Source organism: Staurois parvus, unplaced genomic scaffold (genome assembly GCF_062004578.1).
Source record: "Staurois parvus isolate SC_StPar_1 unplaced genomic scaffold, SC_StPar_1.0 ptg000237l, whole genome shotgun sequence".
Taxonomy (NCBI): Eukaryota; Metazoa; Chordata; class Amphibia; order Anura; family Ranidae; genus Staurois; species Staurois parvus.
This window is the reverse complement of record NW_028318033.1, coordinates 7,100,795-7,116,743: the sequence shown is the minus strand read 5'-3', so window position 1 is coordinate 7,116,743 and position 15,949 is coordinate 7,100,795. Positions and strand designations below refer to the sequence as shown.

At 42.7% G+C, this 15,949-nt stretch overlaps 1 protein-coding gene across 2 annotated transcripts in view; it reads right to left on the bottom strand.

The window, feature by feature from the left end:
• The window catches only part of FNTB (farnesyltransferase, CAAX box, subunit beta), a 57,382-nt gene that overhangs the window by 5,140 nt on the left and 36,293 nt on the right, over positions 1-15,949 (bottom strand). For both annotated transcript variants that reach the window (XM_089680265.1, XM_089680266.1), the window contains 3 exons: positions 9,998-10,084; positions 9,781-9,910; positions 6,326-6,458 (listed from right to left, as the gene is read on the bottom strand). In XM_089680265.1, the coding sequence (XP_089536391.1) occupies positions 6,326-6,458; positions 9,781-9,910; positions 9,998-10,084 (350 nt within the window). The remainder of the gene's footprint in view (positions 1-6,325; positions 6,459-9,780; positions 9,911-9,997; positions 10,085-15,949) is intronic.

Sequence of the window (15,949 nt, the reverse complement as noted above, 5' to 3'; positions counted from 1 at the left end):
GTGAATGTTTGAGTTTGTAAAGAAGAATACAAACACTGCTATTTTTTTGAACAGTCTAATATTCACTTTTCTTCAATTTTTTTTAGAGGAACAACACAAATTTGATATATTTTTCTTCATGTTTTGATTTGGAATAGAATGTGTGGTGTTCCCAATGTATTTGTGTGTATGGAAATAAAAGCTATTAGAAGGATTTTGAGCTTTATTCACTTTTTTCAACACACTGCTATTATTTTGAACACAAGTGTACATCCAAATTGGAGGAAGAGTTTAGGAATTACAGCCCTTACAAGCAGCCATCCCCCCTTTTTCAAGAGACCAAAAGTAATTGGACAATTGAATCAAAAGCTGTTTCATGGCCAGGTGTGGGCTACTCATTTGTTATTTCTTCATCAATTAAGCAGGTAAAAGGTCTGGAGCTGATTCTAAGTTTGCGGTTTGCATTTGGAATGTATTGCTGTGAACTTACATCATGCGTTCAAAGACTTCAAAAACAAAACAAATCCATTAGAGAGATAGCAGCAACATTAGGAGTGGCCAAATCAGCAGTTTGGATGTTGTGCATGGGTTTTTCCTCAGAATGTACCAGACAAGTGAAGGACACTCTCCAAGAGGTGGGTGTCTCCTTGTCAAAGTCTACAATCAAGAGAAGACTTCACCAGAGCAAATACAGAGGGTTCACCACAAGGTGCAAACCATTCAAAAGCCCGAAGAATAGAAAAGCCAGATTAGACTTTTCCAGAACTGGTCTGGCGTTTTTAGATTTTTTTTGGCAAAGCTTTCTTTGGATGGATGAAACCAAGATTAAAATTTTTTTACCAGACTGACGGGAAGGAAAAGAAAAAAAAAGTGTGGAGAAGGCTTGGAACAGTTCATGATCCAAAGCACACAATATCATCTGTAAAACATGGTGGAGACAGTGTGATGGCATGGGCATGCATGGCTTCCAGTGGCACTGGGTTGTTGGTGTTGATTGATGATGTGACAGAAGACAGAAGCAGCTGGATTAATTCTGCAGTGTTTAGAGATATACGGTCAGCCCAGATTCAGCCAAATGCAGCAAAGTTGATTGGACGGCGCTTCACAGTACAGATGGACGATGATCCAAGCAACATACTGCAAAAGCAACCCAGGAGCTTCTGAAAGAAAAGAAGTGGAATATTCTGCAATGGCCGAGTCAATCACCTGATCTTAACCCAATTGAGAATGCATTTCACTTGCTGAAGGCAAAACTAAAAAGGCAAAAAGACCCACAACCAAAGAACAACTGAAGACAGCTGCAGTTAGAGCCTGGCAAAGTATCAGAAAGGAGGAAACCCAGTCTGTGGTAATGTCCATGGGTTCCAGACTTCAGGCAGTCATTGCCAATAAAAGGATTCTCAACAAAATATGAACATTTTATTTATGATTATATTCAATTGTCCAATTACTTTTGATCCCTTGAAAAAGGGGGGGTGGCTACTCTTAAGAGCTGTAATTCCTAAACCCATCCTCCAATTTGGATGTTCATACCCTCAAATTAAACCTGAGAGTATGCACTTTTAGCCCATATCCATTATAAAACTATAGCTTAAATATGTTTTGGTAAATACCTGAAAAAACATACAATTGTGCCTGTGTCCAAATATATATGGACCTAACTGTATACCTAGTGAAGCGACCAGCTTCATGATACACAGAAATGAAACAAACACTTTCACTATGAGATGGCTGTAAATAAACAGGTACAATCTTTGTCAAAGCGCACAGTTTGCACAGCATTTGAATTTCAGGAGGTGGGGATCTGAGATCACACCCTGCACAGCACAGAATGGACAGCTTAGTGTAACCTGAGACCTGAGTAGAAGGAATGCCAAACAAACAAACATTCACCTTTACATAGTTTCATAAGGAAATGTACAGCTGAGGCTGTCAATCACCTTCTATGTGTGCTGGGGCCATATCCTGGAATTGCATGGTGTCAGATTAATAAGAAGCGATTCATGCAGATTAACACAGGAATGGGAGAGCAGACAGAAATCACACTAGTGCTTAGGGCCTGTACACACTATAGAAAGATATGCTTTGTTCATTTTTCATTTCAGAAGGTTTACAACCACTTTAGAACTTTATACAGAACATTAAATCAGTCACAACAGTCCTTACTTCCAATCTAATTCTACAACTGAAGTTACACAGCGAGACAGATTTGGGTAAAAGGAAATTATAGACATTACATGTAAAATCTAACAACATACAGTGGCTCATGGGGATTGGGATGTCATTTTGTGGTAAAATGTTAAACCAAGCCATCATTATAGAAGGCAGAAGGAACCTCGGACCAATGTCATCTGTGGAATTTACTGGATAGGAAGTATGCATATTGAAATATCACTACCCACATGATCTTACAAGGGTGTGGAATGTTTAAAAAAACAAAAAAAAACAAAAACAAAAAACTACTTGTCCAATCTACGTGTCCCTCATGACAATCTACTTGCCTTGATAAATAAAATAATTTTAATCAAAGCCGTACTTAAATCTGAAACACTTTTAGGAATGTCTGGGGCTTTTAAAAATGAAAGGGGCTTTACTGCAACTTGAACAGCGAAATGTTAAAAATATTTACAAGTTTATCTCCTACTCCCCTCCTTTTCTCCAGCTGTACACCCAAGGACTAGCAGAGAGGGGAGAGCCCTTGCAGTGTGACGAGCACTGGTTGAGTGTTATCAGGAAAGGGAAGTGACAGGTTCTCTTAATACTCAGCAGAAGCGTGTCTGTTGAGCGAGTAGATAGGGCGCCGGCCCCAATGAGAAGAAAAAAAAAAACCCTTTATTCCCTCAGAGTACACTTGCACATGGAAAACACTTGGGTGCTCAGTACAAGCACATGCTGAGCAGCCAAATCAGCTTCCAGCATTCATGCCGTCAAAGGATAAGTTCACCTTTAAAAGTAAATAAATTAAATAAATGCACATTTTTTCATGAATTTCCTATATTTTTTGCCTGGAAAGCATTGCACCAGCGATCAGCAGATCGTGGGGGTAATGCATGACTCCTACAGACTGTCAGTGTAAGCTGTCCATGCATCGTACAAGTAGGCCTTTTCGCACTGACAAAGAATCAATGAACTACTAGAGCGCTTAACAGCGCCGTGGTAGTTCATTGAGATCTACAAGTCGACATCCGCAAGGATGCCAGTACTTGTAGTTGATTTATGCACAGAATTCTGTGAATGAATGTTGCAGCCGTGTGGGCCGAGCCCCGCTCTTTTCAAAAAGTGACAGCTGGTACAGGGAACTTCTCCCTGTACTGCTGTCATACAGGGGGCTTCCATCACAGAGACGCTGCAGGAGCATGGTATAAGTTCCACCCTAAAAACAGGTGAAACATGTAACATTCTCAAAAGGTGATCTTATTCTTTAACCCTTTCGCTGCAAGGGCAGCGTTTGAGTTTTTTTGCACACGTTTAAAAATAAATTAGTAACTTTAGGCCTGAAGATTACAGATTACATAAAACCCCAAAAACATTACATATTTTCTGAAAGCAAACACCCTAGAAAATAAAATGGTGGTAGTTCCATTCTGATGTTACTGCAAAAGGTCTAGGAAACCCAAAAATGTCAGTAAAAAAAAAATAATAATTTTAGGGCACAAAAAAACACAATAAATTGCCCAATTTTTTGGTAAGATATAATAGATTAGGTTGCACCGAGTAAATAGATACTCAACATGTCAAACCTTAAATTTGTGTGCACTCATGAAATGGCAACAAACTTCAGCACCCTATATTTTCTAAAGGTGATGCTTTAAAAGCCCCCTATAGGCAATCAGTTTAGAACTGAATATAGAACGGAGGAGATCTGGTGCTATAAATATTGCACTCATTCCGGCATACACAGTGATATGTATCACAATTACATTTTTATGCATAGGCGCCCAGACACGTGGATTTGTGCACGCATATATGTGTGGGGGGGCGAGGGGTGGGGAATTGAATAATTTTATGTGCTTGGGTGTAACTTTTTTTTAACATCATGATTTTTTGGTGACCTGTTCTCTTTAACCAGTGCTCATCTAAATGTAATGCAGTGCAGATCGCACTGCATTACATTCTTTCCCAGCCTCGAAGGCCAGGGACACGGTCAATGGTGTCCCGGAAGTGAGGTCATACATGTCGCTTGCGGATCAGGAACAAGGAAAGGAGAGCGGATGTGTGCCAATCAGGCCTGAATGCTTCCACTTGACAAGCCCTGTTGCTTGCCTGAGAGAGGGCTAAATGTTAACAAAATCTACCTGTCCGGAACTACATGTCCCAGGTGTAAGCCGTTACAAATTGCACATCCCTGTCTTACATTTCTGGTTTGTCTGTAATTTTCCAGCGACAGCATATTACTAGCTCAGTGGTTCTCAACCTTTCTAACGCCGCGACCCCTTAATACAGTTCCTCATGTTGTGGTGACCCCCAACCATAAAATTATTTTCGTTGCTACTTCATAACTGTAATTTTGCAGTAGGAGGAATAGTGCCACGTCATTGGTGTCAGTGGGAGGAATAGTGCCCCATCATTGGTGTCAGTGGGAGGAATAGTGCCCCATCATTGGTGTCAGTGGGAGGAATAGTGCCCCATCATTGGTGTCAGTGGGAGGAATAGTGCCCCATCATTGGTGTCAGTGGGAGGAATAGTGCCCCATCATCGGTGGCAGTGGGAGGAATAGTGCCCCCTTCATTGGTGTCAGTGGGAGGAATAGTGCCCCCTTCATTGGTGTCAGTGGGAGGAATAGTGCCCCGTCATTGGTGTCAGTGGGAGGAATAGTGCCCCCTTCATTGGTGTCAGTGGGAGGAATAGTGCCCCGTCATTGGTATCAGTGGGAGGAATAGTGCCCCGTCATTGGTGTCAGTGGGAGGAATAGTGCCCCATCATTGGTATCAGTGGGAGGAATAGTGTCCCATCATTGGTGTCAGTGGGGGGAAGAGTGCCCCATCATTGGTATCAGTGGGGGGGAGGAATAGTGCCCCATCCTTGGTGTCAGTGGGGGGAGGAATAGTGCCCCATCATAGGTGTCAGTGGGGGGAGGAATAGTGCCCCATCATTGGTGTCAGTGGGGGGAGGAATAGTGCCCCATCATTGGTGTCAGTGGGGGGAGGAATAGTGCCCCATCCTTGGTGTCAGTGGGGGGAGGAATAGTGCCCCATCCTTGGTGTCAGTGGGGGGAGGAATAGTGCCCCATCCTTGGTGTCAGTGGGGGGAGGAATTGTGCCCCATCGTTGGTGTCAGTGGGGGGAGGAATTGTGCCCCATCGTTGGTGTCAGTGGGGGGAGGAATCGTGCCCCATCGTTGGTGTCAGTGGGGGGAGGAATCGTGCCCCATCCTTGGTGTCAGTGGGGGGAGGAATCGTGCCCCATCCTTGGTGTCAGTGGGGGAGGAATAGTGCCTCATTGTTGGTGTCAGTGGGGGGAGGAATAGTGCCCCATCGTTGGTGTCATTTGGGGGAGGAATCGTGCCTCATTGTTGGTGTCAGTGGGGGGAGGAATAGTGCCCCATCGTTGGTGTCAGTGGGAGGAATAGTGTCTCATCGTTGGTGTCAGTGGGAGGAATAGTGCCCCATCGTTGGTGTCAGTGGGAGGAATAGTGCCCCATCATTGGTGTCAGTGGGAGGAATAGTGCCCCATCATTGGTATTAGTGACACCAATGATGGGGCACTATTCCCACTGACACCAGTGATACTTACCTTGCAGACCCCTGCTCCAGCCTGGGCTCGCTCGCTCCCTCCCTCTCCCATGGTACCGACACTTACCTGTCAGCTGTCTTCCTTCTCCGGCCGCTCTCCTCCTCTTCACTCGCTCGATCTTCGCGGTGCCGCTCGGCCCCTCCTCTCCAAGCTCCACCTCCTTGCCGGTGATTGGCCGCCTGTGTGCCTGAGCTACAGTGCCGGCGGCCAATCACAGGCGAGGATTGATCTCGAGGTGTGTCCAGATGACAGGGGCGGCATGTCATCCCGCCCACACCTGGAGACGGCGGCGGCGAGGAGCGGTGTCTCGGTTCCTAAGACCATCGGAAATATGTGTTTTCCGATGGTCTTAGGCGACCCCTGTGGAAGCGTCGTTCGACCCCTAAAGGGGTTGCGACCCCCAGGTTGAGAACCGCTGTACTAGCTGATAGTGGGGTATACTTGGTATCTGGGACACTGACATTTGAGGGCATTCATAATAATCCTTTTTTGGATTCAGGATTGTGTAATATTACAAATAACATACAGAGTTTAGCACTAGAGCATGCACTGACACCATCAAGCTGTACGGCTAAATCTGCACTATAAGAAACATACGGCAGAAAGGTTGTTACCTTCAGCATGTAAAGTTCTATGGAGGAGGGGCAGCAGACCAGCTTGCCAAAAGGAATAGCAGCCATCAACCAATTTATTACAGCGACCTTGGAATCCACCCTCAAATCTCATTTGTCTAAAAACAACCCATCTCTGAAAGACAACCAAAGCCATTACATTCATATTTCAAGTTCATACAGGGCAATAAGAAGTCCATCCACTGAATACTCAATACATTAGGTTTGTTTAACGTTAGTACTAGTAAGAAAATAGATCACAATCGGTATCTTAACCACTTAAGCTGCAGAAGATTTTACCCCCTTCATAACCAGGGCATTTTTTGCTATTCAACAGTTTGCTACTTTACCTGGCGATTGCGTGGTCATGCAACACTGAAAAAATTATATAAATTTCCTTTGGGTACAAACAGAGCTTTCATTTCATGGTATTTGATCACCACTGGAATTTAGAAATTTTTTTTCCCCTAAGATGTGTTTGGCCTATATGCTGTCCAGAAAATATAATATATATTTATATTAAACATATACACACACTATAAAAGGTTAAATCACCCCTCCCACTGACTCATGTATGCGTGTGGTTTACACTGGTACATAAATGCATTAGGCAACACATGCTGGCTACTACAATGCACACTGGAATAACTCTAGGGACACAATACAAGGTTAGAAAAAATATGTGTTAAAAGGGCACCAACCAAATGTGTGTGAAACAATAGAGAGAAGCTGCCCCTTTATTGTAAAGAAACACTAAATGTGAAAATCCATAACTGAAGATAGGCGCTACTCCTAAAGTAAGGGAGAACAATAAAACTCAAAGTGAAAAATATCAACAAATCTGTGAGCAATAATCAATACATAAAATATAGTCCAAATAATCATAATATGTCCATGTAGCAAATCAGCAAAGTTCCCAAGCACCGTGTTCAAAAGGATCAGGAATTAGTGTATTTTCCATATTCCAAACACAGTGTTCCACCTCGTGTGGTATGATCAATAACTTACCCGACTTCTATATCCAATAAGCCTGTCACACCTTTTCCATTGAGACCACCAGCAAGAAGAGGAGATGAAGCAGATATCAGTCTTCAAATGGATAACTTCCCGAAGGCGAAACTTACACTCAGATGATGCTTTCATCGTGTAGTATTTTTATTAAAAAGAAACTAAAATGATATTATACCAATGTTTTTGTCATTTATGTGCCATTGATAGCCCTTGTGTGGGCGCACCTTTTTTCTCTGTTGGTGTTAGAGCACGGTTGTCTTAAATTTTTTTATGTGCAATTGATGGCCTCTTGCTCCTGTTTTTGTTTAATGTTTATATACTAATAAAAATCATTGAAATATAAAAAAAATAAAACGAACTGCAGTCACATTTTGTTATGCCAAAAAGGCACCAAGACACGCAGAGCATAGGGTAAAATCAAACACTGTGCCCCGCCGCTCCCAATCCCCAAGCCGGTGTGCGGAACACAGACCAGAACTCATTCACAGGAACTTTGCTGATCTGCTGCATGTACATTTTGTAAATATTTGTACTTTATTTTATCTATTTATTATTGTTCACAGATTTATTGCCATTTTTCACTTTATTTATGAGTATCATTTAAAAAAGGTTAAACTCTGAGTTGATGACCTGTATAGGCTTTAACTCCATCCCACCTCCCAGCCCTTTAGGAGGTTCTAAAGGCCGAGAGGCAAGGGGGGACACTTCAATTGTGACCGCTGCGATTGGCAAGTATCCCAAGTATGCAGCAGGAGCTTTTTGGTACCTGCCGGTTACTGTGATGTGCTTATATGCAGCCACTCGGCATTAAAGCCCGCCTGCTGAGAGGCTGCATATATGTGTAAGGTAAGTGGAAAGTGGTTAAAAGCATTGTCTAGGGCAGGGGTCTGCAACCTTTAAGACATAAAGAGCCACTTGGACCCGTTTCCGAAGGGAAAAAAAAGACTGGGAGCCGCAAAACCATTGCAACATTTATAACAAATCCGACACTGCATATATTGCAAAAAGCGCTCTGGTCATGAAGGGGGTTTAAGGGCCCAGTAAGCAAAGGGTTAATCAGGGCCACAGTGTATCTTCATAATCACAATCATAGCCTTAGGGCAGTGGTGGGCAACCTTTTTTTTCAACTGAGCCAAATCTCGCCAAAACCACGATTGAAATTTATTTTGACAGCCACATTTTTAAAACTGAAAATACATCCCCCATATAGTAATTCATCCCCCATAGTAATTCATCCCCCATAGTAATTCATCCCACATAGTAATTCATCCCCCATAGTAATTCATCCCCCATATAGTAATTCATCCCCCATAGTAATTCATCCCCCATATAGTAATTCTTCCCCCATATAGTAATTCATCCCCCATATAGTAATTCATCCCCCATATAGTAATTCATCCCCCATATAGTAATTCATCCCCCATATAGTAATTCATCCCCCATATAGTAATTCTTCCCCCATAGTAATTCATCCCCCACATAGTAATTCATTCCCCATAGTAATTCATCCCCCACAGTAATTCATCCCCCACAGTAATTCATCCCCCACAGTAATTCATCCCCCACATAGTAATTCATCCCCCACACAGTAATTCATCCCCCACACAGTAATTCATCCCCCACACAGTAATTCATCCCCCACACAGTAATTCATCCCCCACACAGTAATTCATCCCCCACACAGTAATTCATCCCCCACACAGTAATTCATCCCCCACACAGTAATTCATCCCCCACACAGTAATTCATCCCCCACATAGTAATTCATCCCCCATATTGTCTCAATTCACTTACCTTTGCTCCGCGCGTTCCTCTCGCTGTGTTCCCGCGCCGTTCTGGTCTTCAGGGCGGACTGAGAGAGGAGTTCGTCACTCTGCCATGCCTACATCCTGGCTGCCCCACCTACATCCTGACAGCCAATGTTCCACGCTCCGCGGGCCGGATTTTTGAGGAGGGAGGGGAGCGGGCGCCCGGCACACAGAAGAGCCGCATGTGGCTCGCGATCTGCGGCTTGCCGACCACCTGGTGGGCAGTGTGCTCCGGAGCCGCAGCAAAGATGAAAAAGAGCCGCATGCGGCTTGCCGACACCCGGTCTAGGGCAATTTTGTGTATCACAGTTTGTTGCTGTGTCCCAGGCACACGCAGTTTTGAGTCTTGACATTTTGTGAACTATTTACTTGACTATTTTTTGTACAGAACATTTGGAGGTTTTATTCTATTCACATGCATTAATTAGCTTGAATGTATTTTTTAATGAAAATATAGGTTTGATAAACAGTTGCACTAATATCATTGGAAAATGCAACCACCATAATTTTTTATTTTATGGGACCTCCGCTTTCAGAAAATACATCATATTTTGGGGTTTTATGTTTTTTTTTTTACAAAAAAAAAAAAAAAAAAAAATGGCAGCAAAAGTAAAAAAAATAAATAAATTAATAACTTACCAACAAGCTCTTTAGATCTAATAGGTGAACCCTCTTCATAATGACTAAGGCTGCCAAGCCACAAAATGTATATCCTCCATGTGCTTCCATGCCTGGCACCCCACCGATGCCACCTTCCCAAAACTGGCACCTAGCGGGAAAACAGTACATCCTATTAGGTTACCCTAAAACATCAGATATTTAAATGTTTATGTAAATAAAAGCAACATTTTCATACCTGGCTATCCATTCAGCCGTACCATCGAATAACTTGGGTGTCATGATATTGGTCAGTGATGCCACAGAGGCAGCACAATAGGCACTTCTGTAATACAAGAAATTAAACTTCGTCACAAGTACTAACCATAACTGTTTATTTTGAAATAATATAAAATACCATTTATTCCTATTGAGTTTACAATTTCATGAGCAACCTTGCCCAACCCTTTTTTTTTTTTTTTAGGCAAGCAGATGGTGTCCACAACCTAACTGCCCCCCCTTTTTGCCGCTGTAAAGTATGTGTTACAACTTTGGAAAGACTGCAGCCCAAAATGTACACAAATACAGCTGTGACATGATAGAGGGAGCTATAGGGAGCCTACAACAGCCTCATGCCCAGGGAGTGTTAGAGGGGATAGAAACAAGAATTTCACAGTTTGTGTTATATCATTTTTCTTTCTGAAGAATGCAGTAGGATGACTTAAAATCAATGCAGATGATGCAGAGTTGTAATCTCCAACAGAATGGCATCCCAGTCTTGGTCTGTAGGGCTCAATATTGAGTTGGCCCACCCTTTGCAGCTATAACAGCTTCAACTCTTCTGGGAAGGCTGTCCACAAGGTTTAGTAGTGTCTATGGGAATGTTTACCCATTCTTCCAGAAGCGCATGTGTGAGGTCAGGCACTGATTTCGGACAAGAAGGCCTGGCTCACAGTCTCCACTCTAATTCATCCCAAAGGTGTTCTATCAGGTTGAGGTCAGGACTCTATGCAGGCCAGTCAAGTTCCTCCACTCCAAACTCGCTCATCCATGTCTTTGTGCACCAGTGCACAAAGCAAGGTCCATAGTCATGTTGGAACAGAAAGGGGCCATCCCCAAACTGTTCCCACAAAGCTGGGAGCATGAAAGTGTCCAAAATGTCTTGGTATGTTTAAGAGTTCCCTTCACTGGAACTAAGGGGCCAAGCCCAACCCCTGAAAAACAACCCCACACCATAATCCCCCCTCCACCAAAAATAACTTTACACTTGGCACAATGCAGAAAGGCAAGTACCATTATCTTTGCAACTGCCAAACCCAGACACAGCCATTGGATTGCCAGATATAGAACACGTCTCCAACTGCTCAAGCCCAGTGGCGGCGTGCTTTACACCAGTGCATCCCACGCTTTGCATTGCACTTAGTGATGGCTTGGATGCAGCTGCTCGGCCATGAAAACCCATTCCATGATGCGCTCTACGCACTGTTGTGCTAATCTGAAGGGTACATGAAGTTTGAAGGTCTTTAGCTAAATTCTGCGCACTGTGTGCTTCAGCATGCGCAGACTCTGCTCTGTCATTTTACGTGGCCTACTACTTTGTGGCCGAGTTGCTGTTGTTCCCACTTTGTTATAATACCACTAACAGTTGACTGTGGAATATTTAGTAGCAAGGAAATTTCACGGATGGGCTTATTGCACAGGTGGCAACCTATCACAGTACCACAGTTGAATTCACTGAGCTGAAAGCGATCCATTATTTCACAAAATGTTTGTAGAAGCAGTCGGCATGAATAGGTGCTTCATTTTATACACCTGTGGCCATGGAGGTAATTGGAACACCTGAAACCAATGATTTGGAGGGGTGTGTATGTATTGGTAATATCCTGTATCCATTCATATTCTCACACACACGATATAGAAGAGTCTACACACCCCTGTGAAAATATCAGGTTTCTGTGATGTAAAAAAATGACAAAGATAAAATATTTCAGAACTTTTTCCACCTGTAATGTAACCTATAGACTGTACAACTCAGTTGAACAACAAATTGAAATCTTTTTAGGTGGAGGGAAGTAAAAAAAACAAAAAACAAAAACAAACACCACACTAAAATAATATGGTTGCATAAGTGTGCACACCCTTAACCACCTTCCGTCCGCCCTATAGTACAATGACGGGCGCAAGGTGGTTCTCTCGTTCTGATAGGACGTCATATGATATTTTTTTAAAACATTAGCAAATTAGAGATATCAGTGGTTGAATACATCATTTCACCCTTATCTTTTATATTCTCTACAAAACTCCTCAATTTCTTATTTCCCAGTGCTCTCATTAAAAAAAATTTACCAGGTCTATTCCCCCACTGATATCTCTTGCCATGTTAAAATATTCTCGTTTCTTCCTCCATTAAGTTATTTAATTCTTCTTTTTTTTAAAAAAAAAATCATTTTCTGTTGTGTATCTTTAACTATTCTCTTCTTATGTAGTTGTTCTAGATCATATAGTTCTCTTATTAACGTATTTTCTTTTGGCGTTCTCTCTTCTTCTACTTCAACTGCTATTACAATTCCCCTGATATATGCCCTTATGTGCTTCCCACACCGTAGCAATTGAGACTCCTTCAGTCTCATTTATTTCAAAGTATTATTCTATTTCTTTTTTTACTCTCAGTTCCGTCTCGTGATCCTGAAGGAGTGACTCATTTAGTTTCCACATTTACCATATCTTGCTCTCTTCCCCATAATAACTTCATTGTGACAGGTGCATGGTCCAATATTGTTGTAACTATGTTCAATCAATATATAGTCTAATCTGGAATACTTCTCATGTGCAGAATAGAACGTATAACCCATTTCTCGAGGATGTTTAATTCTCCATACATATATCAGCTGATAATGATATAGCATACTTAGCATAGCTTCCAACTCTCAGCTCATGCGATGTATCAATCTGGGGATCCATGCAGCCATTAAAATCTCCTGCCACAATTAATTTACCCTTCTTAAAATCCAAAAGCCTTCTTAGTAAATTCCTCAAATAGGCCATTGGATTTCTATTGGGGCAATATATATATTTACCATTGTACATTCTATTTCCTGTAAACTTCCCATCAGGAACAGAAATCGACCTTCCGAATCCTCAAACTTAAAGCTTACATTTTTTAGCTGATTGCTGCCCCTTTAGCACATTTAGTTGGCGAGTCTGCATAATACCAGGTTGGGTAGTATTTAGAATATAACTTAACATGTGTTTCCTGTAACAGATGGGTCTCCTGTAGGAACACTACTGAAATAGATCTCTGATGTAATTCTTTGAGAATCTTATGCCTCTTCCCCGGGGTATTCAATCCCTTAACATTATAGGTCATAAAGTTAACCTCCTCCATTTTCCATATTTTTTTCCCCAACTAAATTTTTCTTAAACGAGAGTATGTTTGTCCATCCAGAGGAACACGAGGATATCCCTCCCACAATGCTCATCCACGCCCCCAACCTTGCCTTTGAATAGTTTGTGGTCCTAGTCAACAGTCGATTTTCTATTCCCCTATTCTCTTTTACCCCCACTTCCCACCCTGGGATGTCTATTTTCTGTAATTCTAGTCTCTCGCAAAAAAGTCTTTTAGATCTTCTGGGAACTTCAATCTTGCAGAGCGACAGTCTCTCCATCCAATTAGACATGCTGGAAATCCCCAGCTGTATCGTACGTTTTGTTGTCTCATCTGTTCCAGTAATGGTTTCAACATTCTCCTTCTGGCCAATGTTTCCGATGCTATAATCAGCATAAATCTGTAAACCTGCATCTTCATATTTTATTACTGGTATCCTTTTTATCTTCTTCCATGGATCTGCTTTATCTGTATAGTGATGGAATCGCACAATCACATCTCTGGGATTTTCACTCGCATTTCCTTCTAGTCTATTCTATGTACTCTGTTGATCTTGTAGTGCTCAGTTACTAATCTGCCCATTATTGTATTGAACATTTTCCTCGTTTTCTCCATCAAATCTTCTCCTAGTCTCGGGCAAATCCTGTATCCTCAAAATTACTCCTATCTTTGTTTTCTTGATCTTCCAATTTATATAACAGACTCCTATGTTCCTTCCTCATTTCCTCCATCTGATTTTCTAGATTTATTATTTGAGCACGTTTACCCAATTTTCCCTCAGTTTCTTCTACTCTTGACAAAACTTGCCCCAGATCTTTATGTATTACCACCATCTCTTCTTTTATACCATACCAATCTCAGAAACATATCTGCTATTTCAGATTTAATAGGCAATTGTGGAGACATTTCTTCAACATTTCCTATAACCAATTCCTGTTCTATATTTTTAGTTTCTCTACTTTGGCACATATTAGGTACTCCCATCTGGAGCAATCCCAGCTGAGGTTTTCAATCCCTGTTAATGTTTTCCATCTCCCATCTTGCACGTATTCTGTTGTCTCTCTGGGGTTTGACCCACTGGACTTCTAAATTGTGAAGGCATATATTTGAGTGTTCTTGTTTGAGATGTTCTAGACCCTCCCCCTTTCACAGCTTTACTCTTCATGATAATATATTTTTCTTAATTTTTGTAATTTCAAGGCAGGGGGGTTACTTCTTGGGAGAAAATTAGGGTTGTAGCTCACCAGATATAGTGTCCCTTAATTTTTCCCCATTTAACGAGTCACCAGTTTCCTCCCTGAGGGTCTCTGTATCCTTCCACTCTCTTATGTCTCCACTTTTTGAGCCCACTGGGTGATCCCCCCTATTATTCTTTACACAGTATTAGTCCATTTAAAGATATGACTCACCATCTGCTTAGACCATCATATGTCTCCACACCGTCACTTTCCTCCGGTTACTCTACTGCTGCTGTGGGCTTGGCTACTAACCTTCTTACTCAGGAATTTCCAAGACACTCGAGTGATCAGGCTCAGTCTATGACAGTCTCAACTGAAAGGGTGGGGTCACCAAGTCCTGGACAACCATGAGTTGGATGGGCTGGTTCACTTCTTCTCTGCTCCCACCCAGCCGGTGCTTGTGTTTCCCAGTACTCCTCATCGGCGTTCACATGGTGACCCAGCGTCTGCCGTTCCACACCTGGGAATCAACCACCTCTGGCTGGCACCTCGCAGTCCGTCCGCACCACCTCTACCACAGACCAAGGGCGGGGGGGGGGGGGGGGGGGGGGGTTGGTAACCGCACCCCAGCAAGACACCCCAGGCAGGATCATATCAGGAGCCCAGGTCTCTTACACCCTCCTGGGCATAGTTACGGTGGGTCACAGGAGCCTTGCTATTCGGGAGCTCTCACATCAAGCACCCTCCCTGCGACATGTTCAGGCTCCTCCCCCCTCATGACATGATTCTTACAGTTGCTGATCCAGGATGCGTTCTATTGGATTTAGGCGAGGCGAGCTTGGGGACCATTCAATTATATCAATTCCTTCATCCTCCACGAAATGCCTGCATGAGGCCGGGCATTGTCGTGCACCAGGAGGAACTCAGGACCCACTGCACCAGCATAGAATCTGACAATGGGTCCAAGGATTTCATCCCAATACCTAATGGCAGGCAGGGTGCCATTGTGTAGTCTGTAGAAGTCTGTGTGTCCCTCCATGGATATGCCTCCCCAGACCATCACTGACCCACCACCAACACAGCCATGCTGAATGATGTTACAGACAGCATAACATTCTACATGGCTTCTCCAGACCCTTTCACGTCTGTCACATGTGCTCAGGGTGAACCTGCTCTCATCTGTAAAAAGAACAGGGCGCCAGTGGCGGACCTGCCTATTCCGGTGTTCAATGGCAAATTCCAATAGAGCTCTATGGTGTCAGAAGGTGCGCAGAGGGCCCACTAGAGGATGTTGGGCCCTCAGGCCACCCTCATGAAGTCTGTTTCAGATTGTTTGGTCAGAGACATTCACACCAGTGGCCTGCTGGAGGTAATTTTATAGGGCTTTGACAGTGCTCATCCTGTTCCTACACCCACACCCTCCCCCGCAGTCTCATACTGCTAGCATAATGTCCATAATAAAGTCCCAAATCCAAAATGACAATCCAAAAATATAAAAAATAAAAATTAAAAAATAAAAATTGAAATAGAAATAAAAGTTATGCAAATTATAGTCCTCGTTTTCCAATCTTCCAACTTTGAAAATGTCCAAATCTTCCCTTTAGTCCAAAAGCACCTAAAAAAAAATAAACTAGATATAGTGCATTAT